This window comes from Peromyscus californicus, unplaced genomic scaffold (genome assembly GCF_007827085.1).
Source record: "Peromyscus californicus insignis strain IS unplaced genomic scaffold, ASM782708v3 Scaffold_23__1_contigs__length_62951481, whole genome shotgun sequence".
Taxonomy (NCBI): Eukaryota; Metazoa; Chordata; class Mammalia; order Rodentia; family Cricetidae; genus Peromyscus; species Peromyscus californicus.
The window spans coordinates 50,558,505-50,578,622 of record NW_026294534.1 but is presented as its reverse complement, the minus strand read 5'-3'; the positions used below and the strand labels follow the sequence as shown (position 1 = coordinate 50,578,622).

General features: G+C 41.4%; 1 protein-coding gene across 2 annotated transcripts; it reads right to left on the bottom strand.

Moving 5' to 3' along the window:
* Window positions 1-482: 482 nt before the first annotated feature.
* Window positions 483-18,266, bottom strand: LOC128119141 (histone PARylation factor 1). Of its 2 annotated transcripts, none has more exons than XM_052752336.1 (8): window positions 18,143-18,266; window positions 14,573-14,732; window positions 12,875-13,064; window positions 11,712-11,810; window positions 7,477-7,627; window positions 4,309-4,396; window positions 2,519-2,691; window positions 483-724 (listed from the first exon to the last, which is right to left on the bottom strand). In XM_052752336.1, the coding sequence occupies exons 1-8, from the start codon at window positions 18,188-18,190 to the stop codon at window positions 593-595; spliced, it is 1,041 nt and encodes a 346-aa protein (XP_052608296.1). In that variant the 5' UTR covers window positions 18,191-18,266; the 3' UTR covers window positions 483-592. The 2 variants fall into 2 exon arrangements, with proteins under 2 accessions (XP_052608296.1, XP_052608297.1); XM_052752337.1 differs by lacking the exon at window positions 12,875-13,064 and adding an exon at window positions 12,716-12,845.
* Between the last annotated feature and the right edge of the window lie 1,852 nt (window positions 18,267-20,118).

The following is a 20,118-nucleotide window of genomic DNA, read 5'->3' as shown; positions in this document are numbered from 1 at the left end:
GTGTTTAGTAGCTGAAAGATCAGTTATCTCATTGCCTTCATTACTGTATCCACAAACATCCAAACTATAATGCAGTTAATGGTCACATCTTGTTCAGTTCCTATCTTGGCTCTCATGGGCTGGCATGGTTTCTGGAGACATAATTCCATGTTAGGCTTGTGTGTGTGACATGGATGACAAGCTGGCTCTCCCATTCCATTTGTTCTTGATGAATCTTGTTGGGATTCATATTGGTCCCAGGGCATATAAAGTCTTATAAGCTATATTTTTGAGACTGTCACATCACTAAAGGCAGAGTCTTTTTAGTTTAAATTAGTCTGGGATTTCTAGTTAATAGATGCTTATTTGAATTTGGATAAGCACTGTTTTATAAACATGTTAATACCGGGGATAGCACTCAAATACCTTAGAAACTAAAGAATTTCTAGAAACTTAAGAGGAGTGCCATTTATTAGCATGTGAAAGAAAAACATCGGAAGAGCTGGATTATGAAAGTTTTAATAAATGTTTCCATTATTTATTTCTGTTTGTTAAAAACAAAGCCCCATCTGATGGTCCCACTTTAAAACACTTCACCAACAGAGCAACTCACTCATCCCGCAAGCTGATCTATGTTCTCGGTACTTCTGCTTGCTAGATGATCTTCAATAATTTTTGCAAACAGATCCCTCTTCAACAGATTATATGCAAGAGGTAAAAGCTGGCCAGCAACTTTGTGAAAATACTGAAAAGCAAAAACAAAACATCAAGCAGAGAAAATGGCAAGTATAGCTGACTATATTGAAAAGCACTTGTGCAACAAAGCCCACTTCCAAAATCATGTCAGTCAACCGTGGACATGGGACATGCACCTGATAGTCTGTTCAAAGGCAACTGTCCGTGTCGTCTCCCCCCTCCCCACAACAAAGTATATCTTGAAGGGAATTAAGGATCATTACAAATTTAATTTTCTCATGGCCCATTAAGTTTTATTAACGTTTTTGTCCCAAACTGCCATCAAATGCTAGTTAAGATATGAAACTTTACTTTTTTCTTTTATAGACCCTATAATAGATATGCCAAATGTAGGATTTGAATCACTCTCCATTATTATTTTTTAAAAATGATTTTATGTGTATGTGTTTTGCCTATATGTATACAAATCCCCTGAAACTGGAATTGCAGGCAGTTGTGAAGTGGCAGGTAGATGCTGGTAATTGAACCCAGGTCCTCTGGAAGAACAGTGGGCGAGACTGATCCATCTCTCCAGTCCCTCCTCTTCATTCACAGACTCATCTCTATCATGTAAACATTTCTTCCCTGCTAAGAGTTCAGTCTTCGGCTTGCTGAATGATTTTACAGTATTGCTCTTACACATACACTAGTGGGAAACCCAGCGACATTACGTTCTTTTGTTGATAAATAGGAAGCATTTATTGAAGCACTTACCCTGTACCTTGTGTGATTCTCAAAACCATCAAGTTTGCTTTTACCTACTTCACATCTTAATGGTATTTATGGTTAGGGCTTTTGTGACAACTGCATCATTCTGCCTGTTGAACACTTTGGATACTTTTTACTGATAACAAACAACCATATAGGCAGGGAAAGGCCTGTGCTTTTCCAGCAGGGTTCTCAACCAGTAGCATCAATTTTTCAGGAAGCACTAATATGTGAATGAGCCCTCCATGACTGATGCACACTGCAGTTCGAGAGCTGCTGGCTTAGTCTTGCTCTTCAGCATGGTCTGTGAAGTGGTGGCATTCCTGTCACATGGGAATGTCAGTGCCATAAGGGCCTCATCTCTGACCAACTGAAACAATCTGCATTCTTAACAGCTTCAGGTGGCCCCCAAGTATTTGCAGTTTGTGGATAATGGATTTAAGACACTGGAACGAGACTTTATGAGCCTGGAGAAGATGCTCTGCCAATGACTTAGCAAAGATACAGTGAGAAATGTGCAGGGCACATGAGAAGACAAGTTTACAGGTAGGAAAAGAGATAAAGGACTAAGAAAACTGCCCAGCCTTACACAGCTGGGGATGATTTAAAACCATAACTAAGCCTTATGGGTCTTCGACTCTGAGACACCTACAGTTAAAGTAGCACTGATATGGCTAATTTTCTTAAGGAACAAATAATGATAGACTTCTAGCTCCAATTTTTAATTAAAATATTTGAAAATAGTACTGAAAGACACAGTAGTAGATAACCACCCCTAAAGAGAAGCAGAACCAAAGGAACGGTGTGTGTACATCCCTACATACATATCCACCATGCATGATATACACACCAAAAAGAATGGTACACCCTGGAATATTGATACATAAGCTAAGTTTAATGTGAACTTAAATTTTGCTTATCATCTTTCCCAGAATACAAGATTTCAAACAGTTTTAGAACTTTTAAAAATTTCTTCAAAAGTTGACTTTGAAATACAAGCTGGAGCCATATCTTCCCAGCATTTGAACTTGAGAATGTGAGTGCAAACTTGAATGGGTATACACGGATAATGGGGAAAGGCAGCGTTTTTACTCACATGAGAGCCATAGCAAAAGAGGTCCATTCCTAATTCCAGTCCCATGCCATAATCACATTCATCGTTAGCAAACTGCACAAAAGTCATCATTTCCTGAATGGGAGCAAATGCTTTTAGTCTCTCCTCATCACTCGCAGCCTCAACAATTGCCTTGCAAATTCTTTTAAGGTCAGCTGAAAGAAATCAAGGATGTAAAGCTACCATGTACAAAATCACAACCATCTTTAATGACTGATTTTCCTTATGTCTTCTACCAGTGTCTACTACTACTTCTATGTCTACTACTACTCAACTGATGCCATCTTAGTAATCTGACAAGCTGCAATTCAGAATGTCAATCATATTATTACTTGTGATTCAAGCAGAAGACTGGACAAGGGAGCCAGAACTTCCCACAGAGACTGATTAATCCCGGCTTCAGGAACAGGGACCAGTGTGAAAGAGAAATTTAGGATGACTGAATATATAATTCTCATTTTTATAGTAATCACATTTAAAAAGAAAGGGCTGGTGATAGGGCTCAGTGGGTTACAGATGCTTGTACACAGGCCTGGCCACCTGCGTTGATTACCAGAGCCCATGACGGGGCTTGAGAACCAACTCCCAAGAGTTGTCCTATGACTCCATATACACCCTAGGACATGTGTTGAGTCTCCCCTTCTCTCTCCCCACTCCCTCCCCCATCTCCCTTTTTCTTTCCCCCTCTCATACACATAAACACACACACACACACACACACACACACACACACCCCTATACCCAAACTAAAAATAGATGAAACTAAGGATATTTAACCCAATACTTCTAATACAGGACTACTTCAACATAAAATCAATATAAAAATGTTTAATACTGATTCAACTTCTACATTTAAACAAAATTTTTGTTTTAATTTTAAACAAAATTTTAAATTTAAATTATGCCATTTGTCAGTGGTACTAGCCACATGTGAAGTGTTCAGGAGCCACTTATTAGACACTTCAGTCAGTCATCCTCTGAATTCCTAGAGGGAGAGTGAAACTATAGCAAATATGACTAAGTAGAAATTGTCACACAACACATCCCAACTTACTGGCTGGATCCAGCACAGTAAAACTCTGAGAACTGTCACTTAAAGACTGGTGATTACTAAGACTCATTTACAGTTCTGAGGAACAAGTGGCCATGTGTAGGAGGCAGGAGTACTTGCTTCTTCCTTGAGGAGGCACTAATTTGGATTCTTCATAGAAACAGGAAGATGAAGAATGCCAATGGGGTGCTCACAGTAAAGAGAACAATGGTTAAATGATTCTCACCAGAGTAATGACTAGATTTTGTGAAATCATCTAAGTAGTTCTGTATGACTATATGAAGTAGTATCTTAGGTATATGAAAACTGAAATGTTCATATAGTGCTTTGTGACCGTGACCAAACACTTCAATTATTACTATGTCAAAGTTATTACTATGTTCAAGTTAGAAAAAAAATTACCTAAACAATGGGTTTAAAATCCCTTAAATTTTAAAAGTAAATTACCTTGTATCCAGCATTATGTGACATCATACTAAGTACTTTATATCCTTTCATATTCCAAAGACTACTATAAAAATGAACATCACTACTTAATTTGCCAGTGAAAAGGACAAGGTTTAGTAACACTAAATAGTCTGTTCAGGGTCAAGCTATGAATGCAGTTTTAATTCATCTACCTGAAACCTGAGTTTGCTCTTAACTACCTACTTCCCAATTCGAGGAAAGCTTTCACCACCTGTCCAAACACACATACACAGTTACACATGAAACACATTACCGTCTGTTTCAGGGAGCTCTCTATAGCCAACATCATTTTTATCTACGGGAACAACCAAGCCTGCACCATGAAAGGTCTTTGTCACAACCTGTATCAAGAAAAGAAAAAACACAAAATGAGACCAGGAAAGCGGATCCAAAAGAACTACCTCAACAGACACATAAACCCTGGGTATTTTCACAACAGGGCATTCAGGGACATTATCTCGGTAAATCTGGACCTGGGGAGAATACATTCTTAAAAATCAGAAATCAAGCATTTGAAGTAAATATAAAATAAAATAAATAATTAGTCATGCCAGTCATTTACAAGTTTGTCTTTATATGTCAGAAAACCACCAGTACTGTTCTAGCAGGCAGTCAGAATAGCAGCCTTCTCCAGACAGACAGCATCGGGACACTGGGAAGGAAAGGAAGATGAAATGGTGAGTTTGTAGAAAAACAGACTCTTCTTGTTAATACTGCCAATTGAGTCCTATTTTTGACCTGAAAAAGTTAGGCTCAAAAATACACTACAAAACAGGGTAGTTGTAGTTGACGGTGTCTTTATGACAAATCGTGTGGTTAGTTTACTTTTAATCACTCATCTTCCAGGATGAAGACAGGCCCAACTAGAGGAGCCACCCTCCTAAACCTCCTGGTTAACATTCGCTTAGTCATACTCTTCGCGTTATTTTTAGATCTTTTTCTTTAGTCCTCCCACTTTTTTTTGTTTTAACTTTTTCATTTTATGTGTGTGGGTGTCTTGCATGTTTGCCTGGAGAGACCAGAAAAGGGATCAGATCCGCTAGACCTAGTTACAGATGGTAGTGAACCTCCATGTGGGTCCTGGGCATGAAACCCTGGTCCTGTGGAAGAGCAGCCAGTGTTCTCAACTGCTGAGCCATTTCTCCAGGCCCCTGGCTTGAATTCTTGATCCTCCTGCCTCAGCCTCCTGAGTGCTGAGGTTACAAATATACACCAATGTACTTGGCCTTGGTCTTTTCTAGTAAAGTATCTTCAGTATTCCACTTGTTTAGGTAGTCTAGGGAAAGCGTCCACGACAGAAGAGAAATAAAGTTCCCAAATGCCGTCTACATTTGAAGTCTTCCCTGAGCCCCAGGCATGGTGAAGGCTCCTTCTCTCACACTCGCCCTCTCTCGACTTCTTTCATCGTCTGCCTAAGCGACCCTCAAGGGCAGAGTGTTCAAAAGAATTTCTCAGACACTGATCATGAGTGGGAGAAAATAAATGATAGCCTTATATCTTAATCTTTACACTGGATCAACTTACAGTTGCAGTTCAGTCTTAAATGCGAAAACAAAAACTAAAATACAAGAAAAGCAGACTTTCTTCCAACCCTATACAGATTTCTTGCAGGCAAATATAGTGACTCACATAGTCTTTGCATTCCAAGTCCTACAAGGTGTTATCTTCATGAAAACACTGCTGGACTATATAATGCTGTATAATGCTCGATCATGCTAAAATGCAGATTCTATGCTAATATGCAAGGACAAAGTCACCAACAGACTATTGGAACTGAATTTTTCAGGAATCGGAAACTATGAATTAAATAAAGATCTCACAGTAACATTAAAAATTTTACATAAATTAAAAGTAACCATCAACACAGAAAGAGAAAATCATAATTTTCTTGTAAATGATTTTCCTTGTATTTATATTATTAGCTTTTAATGAAAAAACAAATAATATAAACTTGGGAGGAGTCAAAATAAACACAACATGAAATTTAAGTTTCAACCATATTTATAGATGTAGGAAGGCATTAATGAACTCTCTGAACTAAATTCTAGCTGTTAACAGAAAAACAAAGAACTTGCTGATCTTTAGAACGCATGACAGCAAGGCCAGGCTCATTTCCCTTTCTTCTAGTGAGAAATTTCCCTTGAGAAGCAGGTAAAAGAAAATGCAAAATGTTCAATGTCACTAATTACTCTCAAAATACACATCTTTAGAAACTATTTCTGTTCTTTAGGACTCAAGAAAGTCACTAAAACAGCAGTTCAGTGGCAGCGAGCGTTTCAGCCTGCTGCTGAATCAAGATCAGGGAGTGAGGCAGGGCCCTCAATAACTAAGTTCACCTGGGGTTCTGCACAGCACCAGCTCATCCAGATATAACAAGGATGCTATTTGGCTTAGCATGTTCAGACAAGACAGAAGACAACGTGGAAGGCCAGAGGACAATGCTGGGCCTCACGCCCCCAGTGCTTATGAGGAATGCCCACAAAAAAAGCAGAATTCTTTTACATATCTGTTGACTTAGAGATTTATCATTGAAAATCCAAAAACCCAAAACCTGAGAATTATTTGCTTCTTTATAAAACACTTTCTCACGCTGCAGGCACTAGTAAATGCTGATAGGGTCAAGGAGGATCAGGAGAAAATTAACAAATCTTAACCCATACTGTTTTTTTTTTGGTTTATGGAGGTTTTTTTTTTTTGTTTGTTGATTATTGAGACAAGGTTTCTCTGTGACACAGCCCTGCCTGTCCTGAAACTCACTCTGTAGATCAGGCTGGTCTGGAACTCACAGAGATCCCCCTGCCTCTGCCTCCTGAGTGCTGGATTAAAGGTGTGTGCCCTCACTGCCTGGCTCCCATACTGTCTCTAAAAAGCAGGCTGCCTTTGAGGTTTTAGGTCACTAAGTATAGAACTACACCCCTAACATACCTTGCACTAAAACAAGACCTCAGCCATCCAAAAAATGAAGCTTAATATTAAGCACAAAGCTGCTTTTAGTTACTTTTACACAATGGCTGAAACAAGATTAAAAGATGGCTTAGCAGTTAAAAGCACTGGCTGCTCTTCTAGAGGACCCAGGTACAATTCTCAGGAATCACATGGCAGCTTACAATTGTCTGTAACTCCAGTTACAGGAGATCCAACACCCTCACACAGACATACATGTAGACAAGAGAGCAGTGTACATTAAAAAAAAAAAAAAAGACTCGCATGATTTATATAACCACAAGAATGTCCTCCAGTTATAGGAGTCAGCCTGCATGCCAACCTGCAGGCTGACCTGCCCCCGGCTCCAGCACCGTCCAAGAGCCCCTGGAGGATAGCACGCAGCTCTCTTTAGGCTAGGGCTGGAGAAAAGCAAACAGTGCAGATGGGGAGGAGCCAAGAGCAGAGCACGACAGTCAGCTGACAGGTGGCACACTACCTTCTTATCTCTCTGTCTCATCTTCGAGGTTCTCTGTTCCAGCGAGTATCCTAGTTCTCTGGCTGCTTCTGTGAGTTTTTCATCTATGTTTTTCAAAATGCTAGTTTTCTTTCTATCTGTTACTTCTTTAAGTTTTTTCATCAAAAATAATCTGAAAAAGAAGCAAAGGTCCTAGTTACATTGATGGCCTCTATTTAATACCCAGAAGTCGAGGAGCTGTGATAAAAATGTCAAGTCCCATGCAATGCGTCTCTCCAAAGCCCTCATAGGTTGCATCAAACAAGGAGTAGGCAGGACTCATGTTACATGTCTGCATTATGTATCTTCACTGTAAACATTGGAAGGAAAACATAATCAAAAAGCCAGGGCTGCGCTTTAAGTCATACTGCTGGAAATTAAGATACCGCATACAGAGCTAGGTGGTGGCTCACACCTTTTATCCGAGCACTCGGGAGGCAGAGGCAGTAGGCTCTCTGTGAGTTCGAGGCCAGCCTGGACTATAGATCGAGTTCTAGGACAGCAACAGCTACACAGAGAAATCCTGTCTTGAACTCCCCACTTCCCCCACAAAGGCATATTGCCTTGGAGAGGGCTGGCTAAAGAGGAAAACACAAATGGTGCTGTCCACAAAAAGGATTTTTATTATTTTTAAAACTGGAACAAACTGACTTCTATTTGCTACCTACATTAGGGATTTGCAGAAGTCATTTAGACCATGTCATTTTTCACTCCCCTTTACATATCAGGGAACTGAGGTACAAAGGATAGTACGGTCAGATTATATGCCATGGAGACCCACACCATAAAACCCAGCACCTCCTCACTGCAGCACAGGTGTTTATCACCACGGACTGTATATGAAGAGAGCACATTAACAACTAGATCTAGTCTGTCACAATGTGAATGAATCCTACCCTCAAGCTCTCTCGTGGAGGCTGGGAGGCCTTCAAGTACTCTGTGTCTTACTCAGACACAGCCACACGTACACCGTTCCTTCACTAAAGCACTTCTGTCCATTATTCCAAGTAAGGCACTGTGCAGTCACCAAGACCCTTCAGCCATCAAGCTGTTAGGATCATCTCTATACCAGTCAAAGCTACGATCAGCTTCAAGGCTGCTTCATGATGTTTAAAGATGTGCAACGTGCGAATGGAAACAGTGATCATCAACATTTTGTTAGACCCACTGGAATGCCTGCAGGTCTGGACAAAGCTTTACCTGTGCATGTTTTACAGCATTCTGAATGGGGCTCACTAAGTTATATAAATCTAAATGTTAGAACTTCTCATTACACCAAGTTCATTCTATTATGTAACACGAAAACAACACATTCATGACTATTAGGAAGTTTTGTGAAAAGCTGTCAAGTTCAGCATAGTGTTGACTGTATTTCCTATCTTATTTTTTATAAAAACTTTGAATTTTAATAATGACACCAAATATAACTGGTCATTTCTTTGGTTTGAGAAAATGTCTGCTCTGCAAGAACTTGTGCCAAATAAAAGTCTGTCAGTCACTCCCTCCCAGCAAAAGTAGGTTTAAATCACAAATCACATTAATTCAATGTGCAGAAGTATTTCCTACCTGTTCCCCATTTCATTATGCACATATGCTGGCATTACACAACCTAATGTGTAATGCCCAGAGATGTGCATCACTGATGCTCTTAAACATGCCTGCAGACACTCAACGATGAACAATGCAGTACTGCTAACACAGCAAGTGTCAATGCGCTGGTTCTTTTTTTTTTTTTTTTTTTGGTTTTTCGAGACAGGGTTTCTCTGTGTAGCTTTGCGCCTTTCCTGGAACTCACTTGGTAGCCCAGGCTGGCCTCGAACTCACAGAGATCCGCCTGGCTTTGCCTCCCAAGTGCTGGGATTAAAGGCGTGCGCCACCACCGCCCGGCCAAATGCGCTGGTTCTTACAGAGGTGCCACAGTATCACCCACCACCACCTTTGTGTCACAGTCCACAAACAAAACAGAAAACCACTGTATTACTACAAATACTTCTGACCTTAGGGCAGGGACCATAGGGCCATTGGGTCAAAATTATTGTAGCACTTAGTTTTACGAAGAAAAGAAAGATAAAACATCACTCCTGCTGTTTATAAGTATAGATTATTTTCAACATGCATTAGACAAAAAAAAAAAAAAAAAAAGAATCATTGTGTTCTATTATTTGCTCTATCCACAACAAATCAAAGTCATGGCATTTAAAATATGCAGATGTTTTATATTTACCTTATCTTCCTTATTGCTACATGTGTTATTTCTATAATTTGTTTTTATAAACAATTTATAATAAACACAGGTTTATAGACATCAAATTCCTTTTTATAGCTAGAAATAGCCAATTCAATGACATTAATGTGTACTTAGCACAGTACCTGTAGGTGTTAACTACCAGCTGAGAAACCTTGGAATATGGATGGGTGTTCAGAACTGATTTCCACAAAGGTTTTACCAGTTGTATCAGAAAAGTTCTCAGACCCTGACAGTCATTTAAGCCTTTGCTTAACCTTTATTGACTCTACTTCCTTAAGTCCAATTCTTTAGCTATTGAGTCTTACACAACAGACAGAAATCCTAGAACTTGGATTCTTTTAAACTATTAAGACTGAGAAGACCAATACAAATTACATTAGATATTTGGGGAGTTATAGATTTAGCTCTGTGGTAGAGCATTTGCCTAGCAAGCCTAATGCCCTGAGTTTGGTCCCCAGCACTGGAAATTTAAACAAAGATATATTTATATGCTATGGTATTTTTAAGGTGATGTATGGAGCATCTACTAGGGAACAGTACCATGCAAAAGACACAGCCCCTGCCCTCGTGGGACTTCATGCCAGCACAAGAAACAGTAAACAACTGCCAACTTAAGTTGAATGGTAAATCTTAAAGGTTTGGAAGTATGGTGTCAGGGCCAAGGATATACCCAAGTGATAGGCACTTGCCTAGGATGGCCCAGGGTTCAGACCCCAGTACTCAAAACCAAAAAAATAAACCAACCTCAAGGGAAAAAAAACCTACACCAATTATAAATGCCAAGCAAATTGTACATAACACTGGAAAATCTTAGATGAGAAAGAACAAAATGTGGCTGTCCCTCAGGCACACCAGTGTGTACACGGCATAGAATAGTGGTCACTTTGGGTGGACTTGGTTTGAATTCTTTAATAATAAATTATACTGTTAAGTCACAGGAATAAAGCCTTTTATTTTATCAACTATTTCATGTGTAAAGATTACCTTGTAGAATTACAACATCAATTGCACACCTACTAACAAATGACTTCAAATCATGTATGTGGTCAGTACTAATTGGTTCATTCAGCTGGATTCTGACCCCGTCCTACATGAAACATTGGTACATTTCCCATGCCATTTTTTTTTTCTTTTTTTTTAGCTGATGTCACACGGGACCTGGTTTATTCCAAGCAAAAGCAACTCTTTCAAGTCTGAAAGGTGGAGGGGATGGGAAGTAGCGGTCATGCTTCCGCATTCCCACTTTGTATAAGCTGTAGAGACAGCTGATAGGCCTGGAGCAGCTTTAGAGGAGATCTCAGGACCTCATCCTTAGCTTCATGAGGCTGAGGATGGGCAGTGACTTTTCTGGCATAACTGTAGATCAATGATACGGCCCTGGAGCTACTTGAGAGAGCAGTTCATTTTCCGGCTTCTTGATAATAGCAAAGGCAGACGCCATTGATGAGACAGTAGTCCCACAACTGCCATCCATGGAGGTTCAGCTTGTCCTAGTAGCTCTTCCAAGAATTTCATAAATACCTACCTGACTCTTAAAAACTGTTCAGTACGAACTACATTGCAGTCAGTTCTTATAATGAACTCTTAATGGCATTGTTTAAATGTAATGTCCAGTTTTAAAAAAAACAAAACACTCTGATATTTCCAAGGGAAAATCAGAATGAAATCAAGATTAAGCACTACTCATACACTTTTGCAATGTAGCGGATAAAACCCTACAGTGACGTGCTAAGAACACGCTCTGCCACATGTTCAGAGCTCAGCCCAGAATAAAGCACTATGTCCATTAAATAAGCAGTTACATAAACGTTTGGTGACAAGCAGCAAAACGTGTAAGGCTAGCTTCAGAAGTCATAGAAACGAGCCCTAGAATCTGCAGCACTGGAGTCACCACAACCCCACTTTGGAATGTGGTGTAGACATGCAAACGAAGAAATTAAAAGAGAATTGAAAGGAAACAGTTTCTTACTTGATGGCAGCAAACACATTATCTCCATTTTGATTAATTATACAGTTTTTCTTTGCTTCATTTGTACCAACATATACAGGAAGTTCATCAGGAGAATCCCTGTTTTAAGAGAAGATAATAAAAATTTAGCTGCCCATAATTTATGATGCCAACAAGCAGAAAATTAGGTCTACAGACAAATTTGTACCTGTAAAAAGCAGAATAAATTTACTAGTTTTAAGCTCCAAGTATCTCCAGACTGTCTATGAAAAATCTTATATATCAGAACATAATGATAAAGTTCTTAGTACTTATTTTTCCTCAAATATAAAAAAATGGGAAAGTCAGTCTGTTAACAGACTATTAGAAACAACTGACGATCACCTTCATTTTAAAGTTTATTAAGAAAAAAAAAACCGAGAAGAAAAAGTGGAGTAAAAGCCAAACAGAAACAGGACAGATTATAAAGAATTGAAGAATCTTATTCATAGCCAACCCTTTTATTTTAAAATTGAAGAAACCAGTAGAGAGGTTAAGATTCTTGGCTAAGGTTCTAGCAGCCAAGTAGTGTCAAAGCCAAGAACAAAATCCATCTGATCTCATCCCCAGGCTCCGAAGTGTTCTGTACAGTACTTCTCTCCAGCCACACCTCATCTGTTCTTCTATTACTTCAACTTTACACCACAGTACTCCGGCTAACATTTTACATCTCTGAGGGCATTCTCTTAATTCTCATATTACTCCTTTCAAATATGTGCTATTATTATCCCCTTTATTCCAAGAGAGGAAACTGAGTCATAGAAAGACCACAGTCACCACTGACTGGCATACTGTCGTCAAGATAATAAATGGCAGGAGCCATCTTTTGAGTCCTTTGGCCCCTGAAAGCCCACGGTTTAAGTCAAACACCTGGTTTACGTTTTCTTATTTGGGCTTCAGAGAAGCTCTTCTGATGCCAAAAGTACAAAACTTCATAGTGAAAGAGAAAAGAAACCAGGGAAGTTTGATGTAAAGAGTTTACCAACCTAGGCAGGCTAAAGAGGTAGAAGGTAGCCAGGACAACAGCCAGACCATGGAGCCACCAGTAAGAGGAAAAGTAGTCTTTCCTTGGGGGATGCCAGTGAAGATCTAGAAGACTCACTGATGGCAGAGGAGCTGTATTGTAGAGAGAGAAGATCCTTTACCTGAAATACCCCATGTGGTACTGAGTTTTATTATCTCCAATAATAATGGTCTGGAACTCAGGAGGGTCATAGTAAAACCTCCAGTGAAGATTACAGTTCAAGCCTGTGGATTTGGTCTTCACTCTATGCTTCCCAGCAAGGATGTCATAAGGACCCACTAACCGAAGGCCAAGGCTTGTGGCGAGTGCATCTATAAGGAAAATAAGTTTACTCAGGCAACACTTTCTAAGGTAAGTAGGAAATAATGCCTTTCATCACTTTGAATTTTTCTTTTCTTTCTTTCTTCTTTTTAGAGACAAGGTTTCTCTGTGTAGCCCTGGCTGTTATGAAGCTCACCATGTAGACCAGGTTGGCCTCAAACTCAGAGGTCCACCTACCCCTGCCTCCTAATTCGGAAATAATTCTTAAGCAAGTTGTTTTAAAGAATGCTTTTAAAGTCTATAAAAAATGTTTTAACTCAATTGGAAGAATCAATTTAACAGAAATGTGGCACTAAATTTAGGATTTCCCCTTAAATGTTCTACTGAACTAGCTCAGCATTTTAAACATTCCTGTCCCTTACATTGCCCAAGCCAAGCTGCTGTGCATTCTTTCAGGCATAAGAGCCACACACCCACCTTGCCTCACTGCTATCTGCCGTTACCACAAATACACAGATTAAGGAGGAGACAACATAGATGAAGGATCGAGAGACCATTTCCTTTCCTCCTCTTCAGCTGTCACTCCAGGTTCTTTCAGATAATCTGTGAACCATGACCCTCAATGACTCATCTCTCTTTCACAGACCACATGGTCAAAAGAAGACCACAATGCCATGAAGTCTGTGCAGAGGTTTTACAATTTCACAGAGCCTGCAGCTTTCCTAGGAAAGGTATAATCAAGCTTTAAGCCATCTCTTTCTCTCTCTGCTCCAGTATCTTTGAATTATGCTTATCCATAATTAAACTTATTCATAAGACAAGTCTGCAGAAGAAATGACAATACATGCAACTGCTAATTTCCCTTTCCACTTCCATGAAGAAACGTCCTGAAACTGCCTGCCTTTGCCAATAGGTGACAATAGCATATTACAGCATTATGGTTTGGATATGACATTAAACCAAAGAGGCTCATGTACTGAAAGCATGGTCCCCAGCTAGTGAAACTACTGAGCAGTGACTGGCCAGTAGGAGGTGAGGTCTAGCTGGAGGCAGGTCAATGACTTGAAGGGTTCATCCTATCCTAGGACTCCCGCTCGCTAATGCTCTGCTTCCTGTCTGCCATGAGGCAAGCACTTTCCCACACATCCTCTAGCATAACATAATTCTGGCTCCAAAACACTGGAGCCAACTCTGGGGTCAGAAACCTTTAAAACCATGACTCAAAATAACCCTGTCCAGGATCCTGCAGGGCTATCTTCTCAAGTCAGCCATCCATGAAAAGGACTAACGTTAAGTATTGTTTCTTTGATGACATCCCTCTCATTAGAAACAACTCCGGGAATGTTCGTCTTCTCTTTTTTGATATGGTTTCACTGTGTAGCCCAGGCTAGCCTGCTACTTGCAGTATCTCAAGCCAGTGTCCTCACTGCTGAGACCGCAATAGGCATGCATCACCATAGCTGGCTGCAATGCCCTTTCTCTCTGAGCTGTTTGTCTTTCTCCCAGTTTCCTATCATCTTTCCAGGCACCGAAGCAGACAGATGCTGGAGGAACTCACCAGCTGGCTCTTCTGGATCAAGTTCTTCACAGAACTTCCAAAAATGATAGAAATCCTCAGGCAGGGAAAGCTTATACAGGTTTTCTACTTCTTTTCGGAGCTCACTGGAGACATCAGCTTCACAGGATTTACTTTTCTTCACTTCAACTGTCTTGTCACACTGAAAATTGCAGACAGAACTTTAGTTCCCCAAAAGGAACCTCAACAACTCTCCTTGCATACCAATTACTGCCTATTGTTGGTTAGTTTCCATGAGCTACATACATTCGTTCTAAAGATTTACTTTTATTACTGTAAATTATGTGCATGTGTGGATGTCTGTGTTGGGTTATGTGGCTACCTGTATAGGCTAGAAGAAGGCATTGGATTCCCTGGATTCCCTGGAGCTGGAGTTATGTCAGGAACTGAACCTGTGTCTTCTGTAAGACCAGTGCATACTCTTAACTGCTGATCCATCTTTCTAGCTCCATCTTAATATATGTTAAAAAAAAAACCAATAACAAAGGCATATGCTAATGTTATTTATGAGTAAAATCCTAGGGATTCTTTTGTACAAAGTGGAAATAGTTTACATGGTGGTCAAGAAATACCCACACACAGCATGTCTTTAAATACACTTCTCCATGATAGTAGAAACACAAAAAAACAAAAGAAAAGTTTTAAAAATTGTCAGAAAGGCAGAATGCCATTACTCCATAATTAGCACTCAAGAAGATTGCCTGGGCAGTACCAACACAGAATACACAGTGAACCCATCTTAAAAAACAAGCAAATAAAAAAGGTACAGTGGCACATATTTATGAAGAAGCCAGGACAAAACCAATTACTTTGTGTTCTAACCTAAAACATTAATAAAAGAAAAAAGAAAATTGTTTCCTCAGGAAGTCCAACCAGAGTTAGTTCTGGACTATTTACCACAATCATTACTAACCTTCCATTTAAAACCAGAGGCCTTCCTTTTAACACTCCACAAACAAAAAGAGAGGGGAGGTATGGCTAATAAGATGAGAATAAACTCTGAGTTAAAACCACTTATTTAAGAAGAGGTTTGTAACGCCAAGACTTGCTATTCTTAGCACCTTGCAGCACCTGTGCAGCGTAACTGTGCTAGGTTAAAGGACGTTAGTCGAAAGCCCATTCATTTCTACCAAGGTAACACACTTAGTTCCGGGTACCCGTCTTGGTTCTCTAAGTACAATCTTTCTTTCTGGAACCCTAGATCCTTTCTAGATCCTTTGGAGTATGTTATTTCCATCCCATTCCTCCTTTCAGCCCAGACCTGAGGTTCTGAACACAGGAGTATCTGCTCATTTAACCCCAGTGAGCTAGTGGCGTCTAGTGGTGCAGAGGCTAGGGACATGCTCAACATGATCCAGTGCGCAGGAGACCTGCACTCAATAGGTCAATTATGCCAGAGTTGAAAATTTTCACCTAGGTGTTTCTGATAAGTACATTTTCTCAGAGGCCCAGGTTTATTAATCAGTATCAAAGTCTACATACTGTATTTACACATCAAATGGCACGGAAGAACTGTTCACGATGGCAGCCAACAGGAGAATGGATAGTTATAGAGCTTTCAAACAGTGCAGCACACTAAATCAATGACAGGGAAGTGGTCAGACAACAGACAACATGGCTCGACAGGAACTATCTGAAAGGATTAGGTGTGGCCTTGTTGGAGGAAGTGTGTCCCTGGGGGTGGGCTTTGGGGTTTCAAAAAGCCCACTCCAAGCCCAGAGTCTCTCTCTCCCTGCTGCCTGTGGATCCAGATGTAGAGCTCTCAGCTACTTCTCCAGCACCACGTCTGCCTGCACGCCGCCATGCTTCCAGCTGTGATGATAATGGATCAAAGCTCTGAAACTGTAAGCCAGCCTCCCTTAAAGGTTTTCTTGTGTGAGACTTGCTATGGCCGTGGTGTCTCTTCACAGCAATGGAACACTGACTAAGACAAGATGTACCGTAATAGCTTTTTCAGAAAACAAAGAACTCTAAACGGCAGCGAGGGAAAACGCGAAATTCAGGGTGACAGTTACAATGACAGCAGGAGTTTAGGCAGAACGGATAAGGCACCTAGAGTGGTAGATGCAGAGCTGTGGTAGTGTTTTACTTTCAAATCTATCTTGTTAGTTCGATCTTTTTTCACACAATATATTTTGGTTGCATTTTCTCCCTCCCCCAACTTGACATGAGTTTTGGGAGTGAATTCGGGTCATCAGATTTGAGGTTAGTGCAATTATCCACTGAGCTATCACATCGGACCTGTTTAAGGCAGGGTCTACTGTAGCCCAGGCTGGCCTGGAACTTGCCATGTAGCTGAGGAAGACACTGACAAGTGCTGGGATCAAAAGTGTGTGCCAACACTCTGGCTTTTGAGCTGACTCCTGACAATTTCCAGCTGTCACCTGGGGCAAGTTACTTAACCTCTCTGTACTCTCATCCAAAGGCATACTGCAGTACCTGTTATTTATTTTTTTAAATAAGGAATAGCTCTATTTCAAAATACAACAGCAGATAATTGATGCTGGCTATTATGGCCAGCGACAGACACTCCACTAGATCATCTCTACCTTATTTCCAGTTAAGCCGATTATCCTGCCAAGGCGGCCCCTTCAAAGAGATGTCTCAGCTGTGCTTCAAGTCAGTGGGCTTCAGAATCCTCACATTCCTAACAGGTAGAATTTGGGGCAGCTGCTCTCTTCAGACTACACTTTTAACTTGGTGTTGCGAGAAAACACGACCCATTGTGAAAAATACCTGTAAGCATCGTCCGCTGACCGTTAAGCCTGAACAGTAATAGCCTCCCCCTCCCGCAGGTTAAAATTCCGCTAGAACAATTTTTGTTAAACTTTAGTTTTCCTGCTTAATTTCCTCTTGTTAGCTACTGAATGCTTAGGGGACGTACGAAATCATGTCAAAGTCCACACTGGCCACTTTAATCACTCATTTGCACCCTCCGCATCCCTTACAGTTCCATGTCAAAGGATCTCTTACTTTTCTTCTCTGTCATCAAGAAAGATTTTCAGACCTGAGTTGCCTTAAAAGTCGTCTTGCCAGGCATGGTGGCGCACGCCTTTAATCCCAGCACTCGGGAGGCAGAGGCAGGCGGATCTCTGTGAGTTCGAGGCCAGCCTGGTCTACAGAGTGAGTGCCAGGGCAGCCAGGGCTACAAAACAGACCCTGTCTCAAACAAACAAAAGTCGTCTTTAATAACTCCAGGGCTTAATCCAGCCAGCACTTTTTTTTTTTTCTTTTCTCTACACACCAGCGTTGACCCCAAGCAAAAAGTCGAGGGTGAAAAGTACGCTCGCGTGTGCCCCGCCGCCTTGGCAGCTCCTCCGCACTCCGCGGGGCTCTCCAGGGCTCAGTTTCCATCAGGGGGCTGAACGAGTGAATGAATGCATGCATGGTCGCTGGGCTGGAGCTGCGGAGGACCGACTGCCCCGGCCGTTCCCCGGGAGAGCAGCCCTCGGGTCCGAGCAGTCCGAGCAGCCCTCCGGGCGTGCCCAGCGCCGCCCCGAGCTCCGCCACGGCCCCCGGCATGCCCACACCTCGGCATCCCGCCTCGCCTACCTGCGGCCCCGCCCCGCCCGGCCTGCGCTTCCCGCCGCCGCCGACCATCCCGCAGCCGCCGCGCGCTGCCGACCGCGTTCCCGCCACTTCCGAGCGCCAACGACTGCTTCCGGGTTCAAAAGCCGCCAATCCGAGCAGCCGCTCAGCGGCGCCCCTTTAGAGATCAGACTCCGCCCCCTGCGGCGGGAGGTGGGCGCACAGGCCCCGCCCCCGGCAGGATTGCCCCGCCCCCTGAGCGCAGTTCTGTCCGAGAGACGCCGCCAGGGCCCCGCCCACTGCCCAGTACCTGTGCGGGATGCTCCAGAGAACCCGAGGTTATCGAATTTGGGTCCTTGATGAAGTACAAGCTTCGTCCTCAGGTGCATACTGCTGGCCCGGTGGCTGCATGATGCTGCCTGACTTCAGCCTTTTCGTTTTTCTTCTTTTCTGTTCATTTAAAGAACTGTTTTTTTGCACTCAATTCCCTATTGCACTGTTATTGTCTATCATTAATTCCGCAATTGTCTTCGAGAATCAATCTTTTTTTTCTTTTCTCTCTCTCTCTCCTCTCTCCATTTCTTTCCCTGTATCTTCCCATTTTCCTTTTCTCTCTCTGTTCTTGTTTCTCTCTCCTTCATACTTAATACAATTAGTTTTTTACATCTTGGCTATGCTAAGCCCTGAACCACCGGCAGCAACAGCGGCATCCCCCCCGGAGACCTAGCTTAAAAGGCACAATCTCAGGCTGTACCTAGAGTTTAAAAATCAGAATTTGACTTTTAGGAATAATACGGTTTAGCAAACACACGGCTCCACGGCCGTCCTGGCTATGCCCTATTCCCCATTCTTGAGGTGGAGTCTGTATTTCATTATTCATAATTTGTATACTCTCATTTTGTGGAACATGTCCTTAGTTTTAAAATGGTTTTATTTTTCGTTATGTGTGCTTGGGGGTTTGTGCATGTCTGTGCGAGTGTCCACAGAAGCCAAAATAGGCATGGGATTCTCCGGAGATGGGAGTTACGAGTGGTTGTGAGACACCCGAAATGGGCGCCCTGCAAGGGCAGCGTGTTACTCTTAACCACTGAGCCGTCTCTGTAGCCCTTATCCTCAGGTTCGGAGGAACACTTCAAACCAGGTGCACAGCTGCTTCCGAGTCTGTAACCGAGGCAGGATAGAAAGACAGGGAGAAGTAAAAGAACGTCAGAACGGTAACAGTCCCTCCGTGATCCTGCCCCACTCCTCCCGTCTGGTTCATATTTCTCACTAACGTAAAGAATTTCAATATGCCTAACAAAACCTGAAAAGACTATATTATCATAGTCACTTCTTTTCAAGACCGTATTATCATAGTCATTTCTTTTCAAGACTATATTATCATAGTCATTTCTTTTCAAGACTATATTATCATTGCTATTCAAGTGACTGAAAAACTACTCAAGACTATGATAACATAGTCTTTTCAAGTGATTATACTCCCTTTTCTGAGAGCTATTTGAAACAGGAGTTTGAAAACGTGCTTATGACCAAAATGTTTGTTTTTGACCCATGTGACCTCTGATATTGACCTTATCTCATTCATAAACCTGAGCAGTGCACCTCTTAAAATACCTTATAATTCCATTGACAAAATGAGGCTCTTAAGATTAGAAAATTAAGTAAATCAGTTCTTTTAACACTTAATTTAAGAACTTTAATCTTTGAGACTGGTTGGACATTACATCCTTTGAACAATGTAATTTCAAAAGCTATATATAAATTTAGGTTTTTAAAAAAGACATTAAAGTGTGTCTCTTTCCTCTTGCCATGCTTAACTTTTTTGACAACTTAACACAAATAGGGTCATCTGGGAAGAGGAACCAACTGGGACAACACCCCTGTCAGATTGCCTGTAGGCAAGTCTGTGAGGTGTTTTCTTGATTAATGATTAATGTAGGAGTAGCCAGCACACTAAGGGCAATGCCACTCTTGGGCAGTGGTCCTTGGTCCTGTAAGAA